Source organism: Corvus hawaiiensis, chromosome 19, assembly GCF_020740725.1.
Source record: "Corvus hawaiiensis isolate bCorHaw1 chromosome 19, bCorHaw1.pri.cur, whole genome shotgun sequence".
Classification (NCBI taxonomy): domain Eukaryota; kingdom Metazoa; phylum Chordata; class Aves; order Passeriformes; family Corvidae; genus Corvus; species Corvus hawaiiensis.
In genome coordinates, this window is record NC_063231.1 from 4,363,676 (window position 1) to 4,380,321 (window position 16,646).

The window sequence follows — 16,646 nt, forward strand, 5'->3', positions numbered from 1 at the left end:
GTCATTGTGAAACTCCACGGTTGTTTTTACTTCTATTTTCAAGAGACAGAAGTTAGCTCGAGAGGCAGCAGACAAAAGACTAAGCAGGGCCCAAACTATGGCAGGAAAATATTTAGCTTCAAAAGTAGGCAAATTTCACAGTACTGGAATGGAGCTTGTGAAGCATTTCCTTCTAAGCAGAGTTAATCAGAACCAGCCCCAGCTCCCTTTTCCTCAAGCCTATCCCTCCTGGAAACTTGCTTTATTCTAGCCTATAAAAGATGCTCATACCTGATACACAAAAATCCAAAGGTGCTAATTTATCAGAATTCAAATAAATCATCACATGCAGATTATTTTTCATTCAGAATAGCTTGAGGTCATTTCATGTGGTAAATATCTGATCAAGAAGTGAAATACTTGAATTCCACCTTACCTTGTGGACACCACAGGAGATTCTGTAAATTTCTTAAGGCAGTTATTAAAAGCAGAGAGTTGACTTCAAAAGAAGGTAAATTGTCTCTCACTGCTTTCTAATTTGGGTCTTTCAAATTACCCATGAATTTCCTAAAATACTACTACTTTATAGGACTTGTTTCTGATTTATGTAGGTCCTCACTGTAATCTAGTTAGATTGATAGTGCCTTTATAAAGCAGTGAACAGATACACTTTTACTTTATAATTTAAAATGTGTATTTATTTATTTTTACAAATCATACAGGAAAAGCACAGAATGTTAATACAAAAAATCAAGCCATGAAGATTTTAACAGCCACCACTTTAATTTTTTGATAATTCTGGATTATGGAAAGAGTAAACTATAAAGATGATCTACAGTGCAGAAGCTTAAAATAATTTACTGTTTCCATAAATATTTCTTATTCCTGAACATCTTTAAGACATGTAAGATGAGACCAGAACTACTAAATGGCCTTCCTTATTATTACAGAGACACTGAGGTAAGTGGAGCACCACTGCATGGCAGTAGTCTGACTCAGTTTGAGGAACAGGAACAGGAACAGTTCAGCTGCAATAAAAAAGCAGAAAAGTACAAGGTTGAACTAATTCCAGTTTTAAAATCCTTTAAAAAATACATTTCAGGAGTTTTACTTTTCATGAAATGGAAACATTCTGATTGTAGCAAAGTCTCACAAATTTATTGTCATATAAAAATGGATTCAATCACAAATAATCAGACTCAAGTCTTGTCAAATACAAAAAGAAGCTTAAAAATAGGACACAATATACAAGACTAGAAGTAGTTAAATATTCCTGAATCCAAAGTAACACTGGGATAATTGTTATTTACAAAATCTTGCCTAAATCTCTTGAGACCATGCTGAGCTACAGTAGTAATTTCTCTACCTTTTTAGGAGATTAACATGCAGATCTGATAGCTGTAAACAATGAAAGGAATGTATACAAATAGATGTACATTGAGGCATAGTGCTTTGTAAGGACTTTATTCCCTGCGGTCGAAGTGAGGAGCTGCTTTTAGTCATTTAGACTTTGGAAGACTTGTTGCATCCCCTCTGTGCCCCTCCTACCTCGATTTATTTATCACTTAACTGCAAATTCAGAAACAAACTTATTTGAACAAAACAGTCTCCTCAGAAAAAAGCAACTTTACTGTGGAAGGTGATAGTTGGTTGTTACAAAAGGACTTCTTGCTATGTGATCCACAAATTAGAAAGAAAGAGAGCAAAAAGTAGTCCCCACTGAATAGTTTGTGCATTTAATATTATGAATGCACTTACTGGACAAGCACCAAACAAACCCACATTTCAGCTGTGGAGAGCAGTATAATGACAATAGATATATACATTATTTTAAATACTTATAAAAATTTAATATACAAATGGATCTGAATATACAATAATGTGGTAATTAAAAAAAATAAAATAACCAAACTATGGCGAGAATACCACCATTAGGCACAAACTATTTCTGGTGTTGGTAATTTTAAGGGAAGTCCAAAGACAGACCATTTATCACTTGTCTGGGTATTTCGAGATGAATCCCTTCAAGATAATGCAAGAACCTATTAAAAAAAAAAAAGGAGTAAAAATGACTGTTAAGGGAACAAAGTTATTTCCAAATGTAAGGCAACACTTTTGAGAGACAAATATCCACCTTTCTTGCCTATAATTATTTGACAAAATATTTTATTAAAATCCTTAACTATCTTCTGCCATGAAATGTAGCAAGATTTAGGAAAACCCAAACCTACCTTCTTTTAGTTTTCCCTTGCTCTTTAAGCTTCTCAGACCTACAGATACTGCGGAGAGTGGGGAGGTATTCGAGGGTACTGGCTTGCTTATTGCCCAGGTTTAAAGGACTTCTGGAAAATACAGTTTTGATGACAGCCAGCCTCTTCTGTGCTTTTTTGTGAGTGCTAAAACAGAGAATGAAGCTTTATTGTTTCTTATTCAAGAATGTGCAGCAATGGTTTTATTTCTTTAGGATCAAAGCCACTGGTTTAAAACTCCATTAAATTGATGGGAATCTGCATCCCAATGGATCAGATGTCTGCAGCTTCTGTGTGCTGCTTACACAGCATCACAAAGCTGCACTTGGACAGAAACAGGAGGGCCAGCAGTTTGTTTGGCCAATGCTCTTGTCTTAATCAGGAGTCTGATCTGGGGAGCTCTTCAGTCGAGATACGGATGTGAGGTTCAGTACAACCACAACCGAAAGCATCTGTGGTCTTCAAAAATAAAAAGCATTATGCAATTGGTATTTGCCAGAATATCAGTGTCAGGTCCAGTGTCTAACCATGATATAAACTGGTCGCAGGATGGATGGTCAGATCCATTCTGACATTGCTCCTCTGGGTACTGACTTACAGAAAAAGGCTCTAACCCATTTTCCTGTTCAGACCCCTGAATGGGCTTTAAGTGCCCATTGTAGCAATTTTACCCATGATGACTTGTTTATGTTAAAAACAATGTTTCATGCCCACACTTGATAGCATTCTTTGGTCTTTTACAATGTATTAAAGGTTATTCTTTGTTAGCATAAGTTACTACAAAGACTTTGCTTTGGATTTTGTTAGGTCTTCATCAAGCAACACCTACCAACACACTTAACACAGGTTCAGTATGAGCAGGTGACAAATTTGCATGTCTGGTACTTGCAGAATCCATTTAACCCCATCTGTCTTGAAAAAGCCATTCCTTTAGGGTTCTGTTATTCTTTTGGGGGTGGTGGTGGTGTTTGTCCATTTTTAAAGTAACTAGACTAAGGCCACCATTCCTTAACAACATTAGAGTCAGGCTGTTCAAGAAAAGTCACTCTTTGCAGATTGCCAAGAAGTTAATTTAAGGTTGTAAAAGCACAGTGAGCAATATACTGCAGTGTTTTGAGGCACACTTACAACAGTCATAGTGGTATGAATGTGTATACATCAAATCTGAAACAGTCCTACACCCTGCGAAATGCTCTTCTGGACAAATAACTGCACTATACTCCAGAAATATTAACAAAGTCTTACCTTGAATCAGCTGACTGACTGAAGGCTATTCCATTCCTTGTGTTTGAGACAGGCAAAGTAAGTCCCGTCAGCTGATCACTTTCAGGTGTTTTACTGGTACTCAAAAAGGATTCCAAATTTTGTGAAATATTAACAGAACTTTTGGTGAAGCTGAGTGCTTCAATAGCTGCCTTTATTTCACTACAGCTCTGGGAACTCCACCAATCAGTATTTTCTATACTGAACTCATCACAAAGACCATTTCTGATTCTGGCATTTGTCCAATGAAATTCTTCATTTTTAGAAAACTCCAGTGGTTCCCTGGTGTTAGTGTTTACACAGCAATCCAGGAAAGACATGTTTTCCACTAACTCAGTCAGGGAATTCAGACACGGGAAAACAACTGCAGACCTTTTTTCACTTGCTGAGGTTTTAACTTCTTTTTGTTCTTTATGCACCAACAATTTTGATTCCTTTTTATTCATTTCAGCACATGATTTAGGACTATCTGATGGCAAAGTTATGAATTCAGCTGAATAGTTCAGTTCAGTATCAAATAAGTCACTATCATCCAGTATCTCAAGTCTTTTCTGAGTCTTTGTCTTTTTAGACCTTTTTCCAGGGCTACTCTTCCCACAGCAAGAACTCTTAGTAGATCTGTTTTTTGGAGAAACTATAGTAGTCTTTTCAAGTATAGGCTTTGAGGCTTCAGACTGGTTTGAAAGAACTTGCACTGGTAAGGGAAGAATAAGGTCAAGATTACTATATACAAAATCCACATGCTTCATCTGGAATTCTGTGAGAAGCTGCATCAATTTATTCAATTCCTCCATGGTTGTGATTTTGTGCTGTAAAATAATAATTGTGAAAGATTTATCAATATATTAAAATATGTATTTTTAAAAATAAAAATGTTATTACAGAAAATTTCACACTCCTGGCTTTGTGCTTATGAGGTGAGGGACTGCTTTGCTTGCAGGAGACCATCCCAGTTCAGATTGCACTTAATAACCATGGAATTCTATAATTTCTACAACAAACCTTTTCAAAGATTTGCTTCTAAGATGATGCTATTCCTGGTGATGGTTACACTCAGTTACCTGGCAATCATTAAAAGTATTAACTAGTCAACTACAAAAATACCTTAAGAAATGTAAACAAATCTTCTGAAGGCAACAGGATATTCTTAAGGCCAAGCAACGTCTCTACACAGCCTGTATCACATTTTGGAAACTCCTGAAGATGTGCGTCATCAGCTTGAGAAAAATCCGCCTTGGAATCATTACACTTTGCAGGATCAATGACATTATCTGCATTCCTTGTCCCTTCTCCTTCTGCACAAAGATAACAGGCTTTACTTGAAAGGGAACAACTGCATCGTGAAATTGATTTCAATTCCTCAATTCCTGTCACAAAGGATGCTGTAACTGTCACCTCTTGCTGTGGTGCTGGAGGAATGGAGCAGCTGAAATGAGTCATCCCCATGCCCAGTTCACTGCTGGCCGTGTTACCAACCCGCTCTTTCGCTTCCCAAGTAACGTTTGAAGGAGGCTGTGCCTCACTTATCTCTCCCTGTCACTCCCTCACACCCCTAAACTCTTCCTGAATCCTTTGGGATCAAGTTCCTACCCTTGCCTGCTTGCCAGCTGTCCCATTTTTACCCCTTTTTCAGCTCTGCTTCTTCTACATGAATTGCCTACAACTCAGCTACATGGATAAAGAACTGCAAACTCTGAAGGAAAATTACTACTGGTTCCCTTCTTTGCCCTGTTTTGCTACTCAGAACATGAAAGGGAGATAGTAAGTACCACAATGATGGGCAATAAAACCCTGAAAATTTAGTTCCTTATGCATTAATACAAGGCTTTGAAGTAGCTAAAAAATACCAGATCCCCTCTCCCTTCCAATATTTAGGAGTCTTATAAGAAGTTACCATTTATTCATACACATCTAAGAATGCTTAGATTGAGTCAAATTCAAATTTAGATGGATATTTTTTTAGGATTAAATTAAATCAACATACCACAAGGTGCCAAACGCTTCTCTTTCAAGCATCCACCTCCACTTCTAACCCAGAATTGTAAGTACAGAACACTTTGTCTGATATCACAGTTATTTGTGGCTAGGAGAGCAGCCAGGTCTTTCACATCTGTCCGTAGGTTCTCAGCCAGGCACAGAGCTTGGAGATAGCTCACAGAGTTTATCTAAACAAGAGTTACACACAGATCACTGAAACAACTCCTGCCAATCACACTGCAGGAAGTCACACAGGAGCAAATTATTCTATTTATGCTAGCAATGCATTTTGCCTTTTTATACAGAAGATTAGTTTATTAAATTAGATTACAGTTAGATTAAAACCTTTACGGAAAAACAAAATACCCAATCTATGTAGCTTATGTCAGAGAATTAAGTTCAATTTAGAAATTCAGCTGATTAAAACAAACACACAAACATATTCTGCTCATGGTCCTGAGACTACCTACACCTTGCTTCTCATCACCAGTGATCAGCTTTTACTGAACTATATTAGTTTTAAAGGTTTTTCTTCCATTCTTTCTTTTAATTCTGCAACTGCCTGGAAGTCCAACAGGTTTTCAGTTTCACATTAACCAATTTCCCCTTCTCAAAAATTATGTCCTTCTGATTCTCATTTTTTTAGGTTTTTCATCTAATACATAGCTGCAAATAAAACTATTTGCTACACAGAACACTAGTGTTCACATTAAAGGAATAACCCATAATATTTCTAAAATAACTCCAATACTTTTTAATGAATGAACCAATACTGGCATAACCAACCTTCAGATAAGAGCTATCAGATATTTACCTAACTACATTCTAAAATCTAAATGAAGTGATTAAGTGATGCTCTTATTGTACTTCTCAGTACCACTAAACTGTTTGGAAAATAAATCTTCCATGATAGTAAAACAGCTTCTACATGTAAAGATAAATACATCCTACACATGCTTACATAAACCTCAAAGACATGTCTGTCTCTGATCAAACAAAAATATTATATCAGAAATGTATAAACCTACATGAACATTTAAATTTCAAACTGAAATCAGCTGACAATTACTTGTTTAGGATGTACCTGCATTTCCAGACACAGACTTACCAAGGAAGGGGTTTTAAAGTTGATTTCTTCAAAATAGCCATCAAACATTAAGCTGAATGTTGGATCTATAAAGAAATATCAGTGAACTGTCATGACATTATGTTCAAACCTAGTTATTTCCTTTAATCATTAGAGCAGCCAGTAGCTTTATTCAAACACTAAAATACTTGCTTTACAGTCCCCACTCATTAAATTTTGCATTTAGGAGCAGTATTCAACCATCACCATTTACAGCCTCTAATTAAAAGTGGCTCTTCTGTCTGTAAAGCCTAATTACTGTCACAAACAATACTCACCATTGGTGGTAAGAATTACAGGTCGCTTTGCAGTTGCCATGAATGTCTTTATTGCACTTAGAAATCCTGCATCTTCATCAAATATTATATCCACCTACAGAAAACAAAGTATCAATAGCTTGAACAGCAGTTACAAGCTGTGAATACAATCACACTATGTTTCATGTGAATTTTACCTCTTCAAAAAGAATGAGAGATGTTGCACTTTTCCTGTTGTGTTCTCCTCCTTCTTCTTTGTTTATTGACTTAATTTGAGCATCTTTCTTTACTTCCAGTGAATTCTGAGTATTTCCTGCAGATGGATGAATAACTGAGCAGGAAGGAAACCATTTAAAGCTTTCCAGGTACTGGCTTCAAAAGTCCCCCATGTATCAAATGCTTAAGAAAATCTATTATTTCCCCACACAGCTCCACATACACAGTGTAGCATTTCCATCTCCAAAGGTAATGAATTATTAAAAAGGGATATCTACCTCTATTTTTTTCTTCAGATGTTGCTTCTTCATTATTACCTTTATGTTTGGCAGAAATTTTGAAGTAGTTTGCAAGTGTTTTAGGGGGCAAGCTTCGTTGTAATCCTACTCCTTTTGGTGACAGTGGCGGTTTTCTTGGAGAAATAACTTTCTTTGGAGAATACATTTTTTCTGCAAGATACATTTAATATTAAACTTCATCTGGAGATACAATGTCAAACTGATATTTCTCAAACAAATTTAAAGTAAAACTCATTTATTATCTAGTAAATGACAGGTTTACTGATACAGTTTACAGCTGATTTCTGCTTAATTTCCTTTTCTCTTGTTATTGGAAAAGCTTTCTGTTCAACTTTCTATTCAAGTGCCACAGCACTTACTCCACCGCTGCAGAAATAATGTAATCAAGAGTCAGTATTTTAATAAAGTCATTATTTAATTTGGTTTGTAGTTGTGTTAACCAACAGAGCATTTCTTACCATTATGGCCAGATAAGGTAGATCTGCTAACTTTTTAAAGACAGCTGGTGTCTAAAATTTGTTTGGGGAATTCAGTCTTTAACAACCTCCTCCCCTCCATAAAACCCACCCCATAATTCAAAGCAAACAAAGAACCCCAGATAAGAACCATGAGACTTACTTGGTGACTTGGTGCTACAACTGTTAAAAAAGCAAGGCTTGTGTGCATTAACACCTTTTTTGTCCACTTGATGAGACTGAGTAGCTTCTTTCAGCTGGGACAGTATCTGTCTCCCACTACGCTGGCAAGAGGCATTGACTTCAAATATCTGCAATGGTATTTAATTTACAAAAAAAAAAAAATTAAAGTGTAGACATCTTGTATTACAAATGCTTTTGTATCATTAGTTATAAATAAGAAAAATGCACTGAGGAAACAACTCCACAAACCTTAAACCCAAGCTCCTGAGCACAAGCATACACTGCAGCAGTCTTCCCCACGCCTGGTGGGCCAGTTATCAGAACTGTATTGCAAAGGGTTATCTCTTCCTCAATATCAGATTTACTATCTTTAAAGTCAAGGCTGCTTAAAGAATCTGTAGAATTATTAAAAAGAAAATAAAGGATTACTGTTATTTTTTTGCCAACTTTTAAGAAAAGATAAGCTGTATTAATTCTATCAGTACCTTCTTGCTCTTTGTCCTCCTTTTCCCTTTTCTGATGTCGTTTTTCTTCCAAATCAGCTCTCTTTTTCCATTCTTTTAACCAACTATAAAAGGAAGGAACGAAACAAGAATAAAAACTGCTGGTGAATTAAGTAAACCAGATTAAGATGGAACAGAATATAAAACTAGTGGACATCAGCCACTTGTTATCCCACAAAAACCTATCAAGTCCTTTCAGATAAAAGCAAAAAAATGTTCAGGATTTGCTTCTTTTGTAGAAAATGTTTCCTTTTTCATTCTCCATTCTATTAGCTGATTGGTACAAAAACAAGTCATTTGGTGAACTACTTAATCCCTCATAATTTAGTGTTGTTTTGTCAGATGGATCTTTAAATTCTATGTAAGAGCCACACCAGTAACTGAAGCCCACACAGAAAATTTAACTGAAAGCACAATATATTAGGTGGATTTCAGTGCTAAATTCCTGTCAAAAGCAGAGGCAGTACAGCAAGGTCAGACTAGGATGCTTGTAGGGAAGTACAGACAAGTACTTGAGCATTATCAAGTAACATGAGGTTTTGAGTTATTTTAGGAATGGATCCATGTTCCCACTTCTGACCTGTGTAGCCTTTCAATCTCTTTCCTGTTCCCTACAAGTTCACTGGAATCTTGAGGCTGATATTTTTCTGTCCAGAGCATGTCTTCCTTTTCCACACCTACAGAAAAAATATTATCCATTTTTAAACAGTTCTTCATGCAACAGAATCAATCAAGTCTAGCGAAGTACTAGGACTAGATACGATTTTTGCATCACAGTGGAAAGCTGACATACATCACACATACACTTCCCCAGTGCAAAGATTAAAATGAGACAGGAAATGCAGTTACCTGAAGGTGCACTTGGATCTGATAAACACTCAGTGTCTTCTGTCACACCATCTGGTTTCTGGGTCTTGTTTTTTTCCAAATGTGTGGCTTGTCCTCTCTCTGCTTTTTTTTCTCCAGCTACGGGAGGAATAAGATTCCTGGGAACTCTTGATTTCATTTCTGTCTCTGTACTTTCAAGTTGTTTTCTTCTTTTTGATTTGCGGTCTTCTGTTTCTTTCCTTTTCCTCTTCATTTCCTTCCAATTGTCAGGTTGTTTCTGAATTACATCAAGATTTGCAGTGCCATCTCTGCTTTCTAAGAAAAGAAATTGCATCCTTTTAAAATTTCAGGCTATGTCCCTTACTACTGTACATTTGTTTAAGCCATATTTGAAGAATTTGGTCAAAATAACCTAAAATGTGAGGATCAATTTATTTCCAGCAACAGTATTCCTTCAGTAGTGTATTTTTTAAAATTCCCCATTGTTTTTTAATGCCAGTGAGAGTGAGAGTGGTTTTTTTTCCCAACATAGATTCCTAACCTTGTGCACTGTTTTCCAAAGCCAAGTGTTCTGTTTGCTTTTTCAGGAACCTGTAGTAGTATTTTCTCACTGGAAATTGAGAATTAGAAGACACGATCTCATCTAGCAAATCTTTCTTGAATACATCACGAAAAGCTGGTCGGTGGCCTGAAAGCTGGAATACACGCACAGAGAATTACTCAAAAACTTTACACAGAATGCTTTCCATAATTTAAACTGGCAGTGTCTTGTTAAATTCAGAGATTAACAGAAACTGTTAAGAACTGATGAGAACTGTCTGATGTTAAGATGCAAAATGGGTAACTCACACACAGGGAAATTTAAAAAAAATTAAACAAATTACAGGACTGAAACAGATTCAAACTACAGGGTTTTTTAAAAACATAAATCCAAACAAATATCAAAACAACTTGAATTTTAAAGTACTAACCACAGGTGCAGAACAACTTCCAGTTCGTTTTGAATTCACAGTGGAAAATTCACCAAGTGAGAGAGGGATTTTTGTGATGTTGGTGACTTCAGTACTCAGTTCCCTCAGCTTAGTTAATACAGGGCATGATGGTGATTGCAGTTTCCACATTGGAGAACCTACAAAAGAACCCCCACCAAAAACAAAACAAGAGTTAGCTTCTATTCTAGGGAAAAGAAATAGGCTGGTCTTCTCTCTTTTTGCCTTGTCAGAAGAAAATGTTTTCTGCCCAAATCAGTCCAATACAATCTATATTCTCCAAATTGGAACTTAACAGATCAACTTCTTTTTACTAAATATTAAGAATTTTGCATCCTTACCCATGTACGTATAGACTACTTTAGCATCAATTTAATTTGTAAATTTTGTATTCAAAAACATCTCACTCGAAGCTTCTAAGTTTTGTTTTCTTACCGAGACACAAAACAAGAGGAAACTCCCACCTATTCCAGTCTTAAGCTGTTCAAGTTTTTTCTTTTTTGCACAAATTCCTCAAATTATTACATACATTTAAACAAAACCCAAAAGCATAAAAAAGGCTTACACTCATCCTTCTGCTGTACATGGACAACAGTCTTAAAACAGGAACTTGCAAGAGAGTATGCTTCCATTGCTGCTGCTTTCTTTGCAATCTGCCTTTTCAGTGATTCTGGCAATCCACTCATCAGGAATTCACGTTTTGCTCTGAACTGATCATCATCTTGAGAATTTTCAGATGCATCTTGGCTTTAATGAAAATAGAAAAAAAAAAAGAAAGAATTATTACAACTTCCAGCTATGCAAGGCTGAATTTAATCACATTCTCTTCCACCTGAGTTAAAAATAGTCTGTTAGAACTGCTAAAATTTATTTTAATGTAATTAGTTTGAATTTAATTCTCAGTTTTGTGTTAAAAATTTTAATCTAAAAAAATTCTCTTTGTTTTCGTATTTTTACATGCAATTAGAGACTCCTTTTTAATCCGTCATCAACTACATTTCCACACATCTAATATGGCTCTAAAATGGTTGAGGAACTCTCCAAGACACCCCTAAACTTTTGCAAGCAGATTAAAATACTAATCAGTATAAAAGTCATGAATATTTATAGCACATCAGTCAGTGTATTTAAATCTGTCAAATGAGAGAATGGTAAAGTAACCTTGAAATGTATTTTGATTTTTAAGTAACTGCACACTTGACAACTGACCTGCTTTCATCAAAGATCATGACTGGTTCACCTGCAGAGTTTTGAGCATTTTTGCCTAGGCAGGAAGGTGGATATCTCAGTTTCCCTTTAAAAAGGTAAAAAAAAAAAAAAAAAATTAGATTAGCACTGATACAAGATTCTAACCTTGCTTCACCACCTGTATGTTCCATTTAACATCAGGGAATCTCCTTTTCTTAAGGGAAAGTTGAGTATTTTAACAAAATTCATTATAGCTTTATTTCTAATTATTTCCTTAGTATGGATGTTATTTTCTAAAATTAGGAAAAAAAAGGAGAGGCAACAAAACATGGTATACTACTGACAGTTTTTCAAACAAATAGTTTTCCCTGAATAAAGAAAAATCAAAACAACACATGTAAATAACCTCTGCACTATTAATCCAGGTAAATCAGAAGAAAAGATGAATGTACTGCAAAAAGGCAGCTTTATAAAATAAAGTTACAATCATCAATAATATTAAATGTTTCTATAATAAAAAATAAACACATTCAGTAAAACCCAATTACCGCTGGAATGCTTCGCAACCTTCAAGTTTTCAGACTTCTTCCCCAAAACATCATTTAAGCTCCGAAGTTTCTTTTCCTTCACACTCTGCTCTGTAGTAGTGACACTATTCACACTTGAATCTAGAATTATTACTGATTCCTAGAAGGAAAGCAAACCAAATAAGAAAAGAAACACAACTTTTCCTCCTTTATTAACAATACATTGCAGATATCTACCTTAGCTTGCAAACATTTCTTGTAAAGAATCAAGTAGGAATCATTTGTGTAGCTTAAATCAATCACAAATACATCAAAATATTCCCCCTCCCCCCAGTATAGTCTTACATCACTTTCTTCTAATTTTTTCTTCTCAGCAAGAGCTCGCTGCCGAGACGAGCGCCTTACGGGAGCTGAGTCTTCATTCACTTTTGATCTGTTATGCTGTATAGCCTTTGCTTTTTCAATCAGCTGCTTTGCTTTGGATATGTTTTTAGAAGTGGAATTTATCTGTTAACAAAAACCAAAAGAACTGAAATACCAATTAATAGTGCTATCTTCACTAAGTACTTTGCATATAAACATAATTTTTTTTTTACATTTTTCATGTAAGTATGTAATTGTTGCAAAATTTCATTGGTATCAAAAAGAAAATTAAATAATTGAAAGGAGAAGCAAACCAAGATGATATCAACAGTTTTCAAAAGGGAGTGAGAGCCCTGCAAGCAGATCCTCAATTTGTCCAGGGAACAAATAAAATATGGGTGGTGACATTCTTAAGCCTCAGCTGTTCTGCTGTGCCCAAACACTATCACAAATCACTGGATCATTTAGGTTGGAAAAGACCTCTGAGATCATCAAGTCCAACCTCTGACGAATCACCATCTTGTCAAGTAAACCATGCCACAAAGTGCCACGTCCAGTGGTTTCTACATCCCATCCTGAGAACGTGCAGCACAGGAGCATGCTATTTTATGGGATTTTTCTGTTATGAAAGGTGGATTTTTACTAATAAAACATGTTTTAAAATCTAAAGTAAAAGAAACTATCGCAAATTCTATCATAAATCAGAGTAATATTCCCTTTCCACTGAGCAGCTTGGAACTGTCATGCTGTATTACATTAGACTATTACACAAGACTGAATAGACCACAATTATACCCATTTAGGAAATGACAGAAGACTGACACCAATGGTTACATAAATTACCTTTGTGTTTTTGGAGCGAGACTCTTCCTTTCTCATTGCTTCAACTTTATTTGATTTTGTAGTTGCTTTGATACGTGTAAACCTCATTCTAATTAGGGAAAAAAGTATTATGAAATTAGTACTGTTTAATAAAAGGAAATGTTACTCTCAAAATCATTTTCAAAAGCCTCTAAAAATACAGTGCTGTAAACAGAAGCAACCCCCTAACTGGTGGTTGAGGTCTTTTTGTTGTTTGGTTGCTTGGTTGGGGGGTTTTTGGATGTCTTTAGTGCAAACAGATTTATAGTCAGCTTTGGTTCTTCTCTATTTTTACCCACCATGATCAGTATCCATGCAACTTTGGTATACAATCAATTTATAATTATGTCTTATTTTCAAAATATTTGCATACAATTAATGGGCAAAAAGGTAGAATATACTCTAAAACGTTTACCTTATTGGGCTGTTTCCATCAAAGGGCACAATAATCACCTCAGCTCTGTATATGTTGCTTTTCTTGCAGGATTGCCGGCGTGCTTTTGGGGTGGAAGTCTCTAATGGGCAGCCGCCTAATTCATCTGCAGAACAGGCACTTTTAGCCCTGGGCTTTTTAGGTGTAACATTTGTTGATGTTTTGGTTTTCTGCTGCCTTAAACTCCTCCTTAACTCACTCACTTTTGGACTTGATGGAATTATTACATCTAAGATGTTTTCCACAGTAATAACATTAGCATCTGAATCCTCTTCTCCATTATAATTGCTAGTGTTTGAGACATCAGTTTCCTTAGTTTCTGAAGCCTTCTTCCTTCTGTTTCCTTTTTTCTGAACCTTCCTAGGTCTTCTGGGTTTAGTTCTATTGCTTTTAGGTTTAGAATGTGTGTGTTTGTCCACATAATCTTCTCGTATCCCACTTTCCAATCCTTTATTTGAAGGAATGACATCTTCAGATCCTTCTTTTTCTTTTGAAGACTTTGCAGCAGCTTGCTTTTGTTTTCCAGGTGCCTTTTTAACTCCACTTTTTGTTACATCTGCTGTTGGTTGTCTAAAAGCCTTCATAAACTGATGCTTTTCTTCCAGAGTACATTTTGGCTTCAGAGAATCCGATCCTGCAGTCTCCAGTACAGCCAGCTCCAATTCTTCTTCCTCAATAACGACATTGGATTTTCTTTTCTGAGCTACCTGTTCAGTTTGGTCAGTGTCCAAGAGGGGTGGGCTGCTTTCTTTTTCCCCTACACGTCCCTTCTGCTTCAAAAAAATGGAAGCTATTTTCCTAGAGCCTTTTTGCTCCTTATTTAATGGAGATAATTTGGGGGGAATGGAATGAACTTGTGCAAGGACAGTCACTGTTCGGAGTGGCAGCTGTTGAGACTCCTCACACTTTTCTGGGTCACTAATACTATCACTTTTGTCCATTTCATTTGCTGTACCAGAAGTGTCCATTGCTGGCTTTGTGTCTCCTTCAACATTATTTTCTCCCTGACTTCTCAAGAAGTCCTCAAATGACACTGTTATTGTACAATTATTTACCTGGGATGTCCCATCATCCATATCAACCTCAAAACTGGAATCACCAATAGCATCACCACATTCTGCTACTGTATTTGTCTCTTCAGTTTCCTTTTTACACATTTCATTCATCTCGTTTTCTGATGAAGAGCTTTCAGACAAATCAATATTTACTTTGTGCTTCCTTTTCCTTGATTTTCTTACCCTATTTTTTGATCCCTTTGTTTCACAACCAAAGCTTTTTGCATTTTTTCTGGAGGAGACAGTGTTTGGGAAGTTCTCTCTTTGCACATTATCTTCTGCTGATTCTCTTGCACATTTTTGGTCCACTAGAGCACAAGAAGCAATAAAGTCATTACTGTCTCGTTGCAGTCCTGTAGTTATTCCGCTGTCATCACTACTAATTTCTATTTCATGGTCATTCTCAGATTCTTTTGTTTCTTTTAGCGTATTATTTAAATTAACTTTCTTCCCTTTTCTCTTCCGCTTTAAAGTTGGCTTGAAAGATGATTTACACTCTTTGTCATCAGCATCCAACAGTATTTTACTTTCTCCAGCTCCAACTGGGAATGCAGCATTCCCAGTTGCAGATGTCTTTTTAAAATAATCCAAGATATTGTTGGATTTTGGTGATGACAATGCTTTATCCTCTGGTTTTGCTAATGGTGAAAAATACCTTGTGATTGTTTTTACAGAAGCATCTTCCTCTCGCCGCTTCTTGCATGGCTGTAAAAGGTACAACATGAATCTTAGTTTTAAAAAAACTTAAGATGACTTATATAGTACTTTTTCAGAAAACAAAAATTCATGTTAATGTGCTCAGACTGTGCACGCCTCAACTTTATCTCCGTGTTTTCAAAGGCCATCTAAGACTGAAATAAAGATTCTGCTGTTTCAAATAAATAGAAATCCTGTTCTGAAACCTTGAGATGGTCAAAACTGAAAGGGACCACAAGGTCTTCAGAACAGCTATGCAGAGATTTCACAATACTGGAAGTCTGAAAGTCTAGTTCAATTCAGATGATCGACCTTGACATGTTCCCCAGAGCATCTGTTGAGCATTTAAGAGGGAATTCCAACATCACTTAAACAGGTCTGATCCTGCTGTAAATATCCGACATATCTTAGGAAGACACTGTATCTTTAAGAGTACTTAAAGAAAATGAACACAAGAGAACTCTTATCTCGTATAATGATTCAAACCATAAAAGAGCATTTACTCCTACAGCTCCAAGAAAGACTTTGGTTTATTAAGACTTTTATAACTCCTAGTTTACTAGAAACTGAACTCCTCTGAAATCACACCCTCTGAAGCAGAAAACCCCTCTTCCCAAAGCCCTTCGAAAGCGTTTAATGACAGCCCGGGCGGCGGGGCTGCGCGGACCGTCAAAAGCGCCCGGGGGCGGGCGGCACCTAACACCTCCCCTGGTTACACCGGACGGGCCGTGTCAGGGGAGAGCGCCAAAGAGGGCGAACGCCAAAGGGAGTGATCGCCAAAGGAGCGCTACCCGTCAGCTGCACCCCCCCTCTCCACCCTCACAGCGCGACCCCGGGCCCGCGTCCCCACCTGAACGTCACCGTCGTTCCCGGGGAGGAGGGGGGAGGCGGCCGCCGCGGCCACGGTGACCCTGCCCACCATGCCCCGGCTGCTGCGGGCGCGGAGCCCTCCCGGATCGTTCGGGGCGGGAGGGGGGGCGCGCGAAGCTCTGGGCCCCAGGCAGTGTCCTCAGGGGCGGGGGCCGCGCAGCGCCGCCATGGCCCCGATGGCGGCGCCTGACGGGCGCGCGCGGCGGGCGGGCGGTAAAAGCGCGCGCGGGACCAGATTCGGATCGTCCGCGCGGAAGGCGGGGGGCGGGGCCTTTGGCCACTCCCACGTGACCCGCGCGCACTGCCCAACGGCCGCCCGTCTGTCCCGG

General features: G+C 37.4%; 1 protein-coding gene across 2 annotated transcripts; it reads right to left on the minus strand.

The window, feature by feature from the left end:
• Positions 1–661: 661 nt before the first annotated feature.
• Positions 662–16,416, minus strand: ATAD5 (ATPase family AAA domain containing 5). Of its 2 annotated transcripts, XM_048323981.1 has the most exons (23): positions 16,298–16,416; positions 13,679–15,456; positions 13,246–13,333; positions 12,385–12,546; positions 12,061–12,199; positions 11,534–11,618; positions 10,890–11,071; positions 10,307–10,464; positions 9,877–10,030; positions 9,357–9,650; positions 9,088–9,184; positions 8,490–8,572; positions 8,254–8,399; positions 7,985–8,132; positions 7,346–7,516; positions 7,049–7,164; positions 6,873–6,966; positions 6,577–6,641; positions 5,476–5,656; positions 4,596–4,786; positions 3,474–4,300; positions 2,211–2,375; positions 662–2,021 (listed from the first exon to the last, which is right to left on the minus strand). In XM_048323981.1, the coding sequence occupies exons 1-23, from the start codon at positions 16,367–16,369 to the stop codon at positions 1,943–1,945; spliced, it is 5,475 nt and encodes a 1,824-aa protein (XP_048179938.1). In that variant the 5' UTR covers positions 16,370–16,416; the 3' UTR covers positions 662–1,942. The 2 variants fall into 2 exon arrangements, with proteins under 2 accessions (XP_048179938.1, XP_048179939.1); XM_048323982.1 differs by lacking the exons at positions 662–2,021; positions 2,211–2,375 and having other exon boundaries at positions 4,042–4,185.
• Between the last annotated feature and the right edge of the window lie 230 nt (positions 16,417–16,646).

Excerpts from the sequence above, each read along its gene's own strand:
- ATAD5 (XM_048323981.1), bottom strand. The coding sequence starts at position 16,369 with ATGGTGGGCAGGGTCACCGTGGCCGCGGCGGCCGCCTCCCCCCTCCTC. Across the intron at positions 10,031-10,306 it reads GAAGTTGTTCTGCACCTGTG|CTTTCAGGCCACCGACCAGC; the intron begins GTTAGTACTTTA and ends CGTGTATTCCAG. Across the intron at positions 2,022-2,210 it reads CAAGGGAAAACTAAAAGAAG|GTTCTTGCATTATCTTGAAG; the intron begins GTAGGTTTGGGT and ends TTTTTTTAATAG.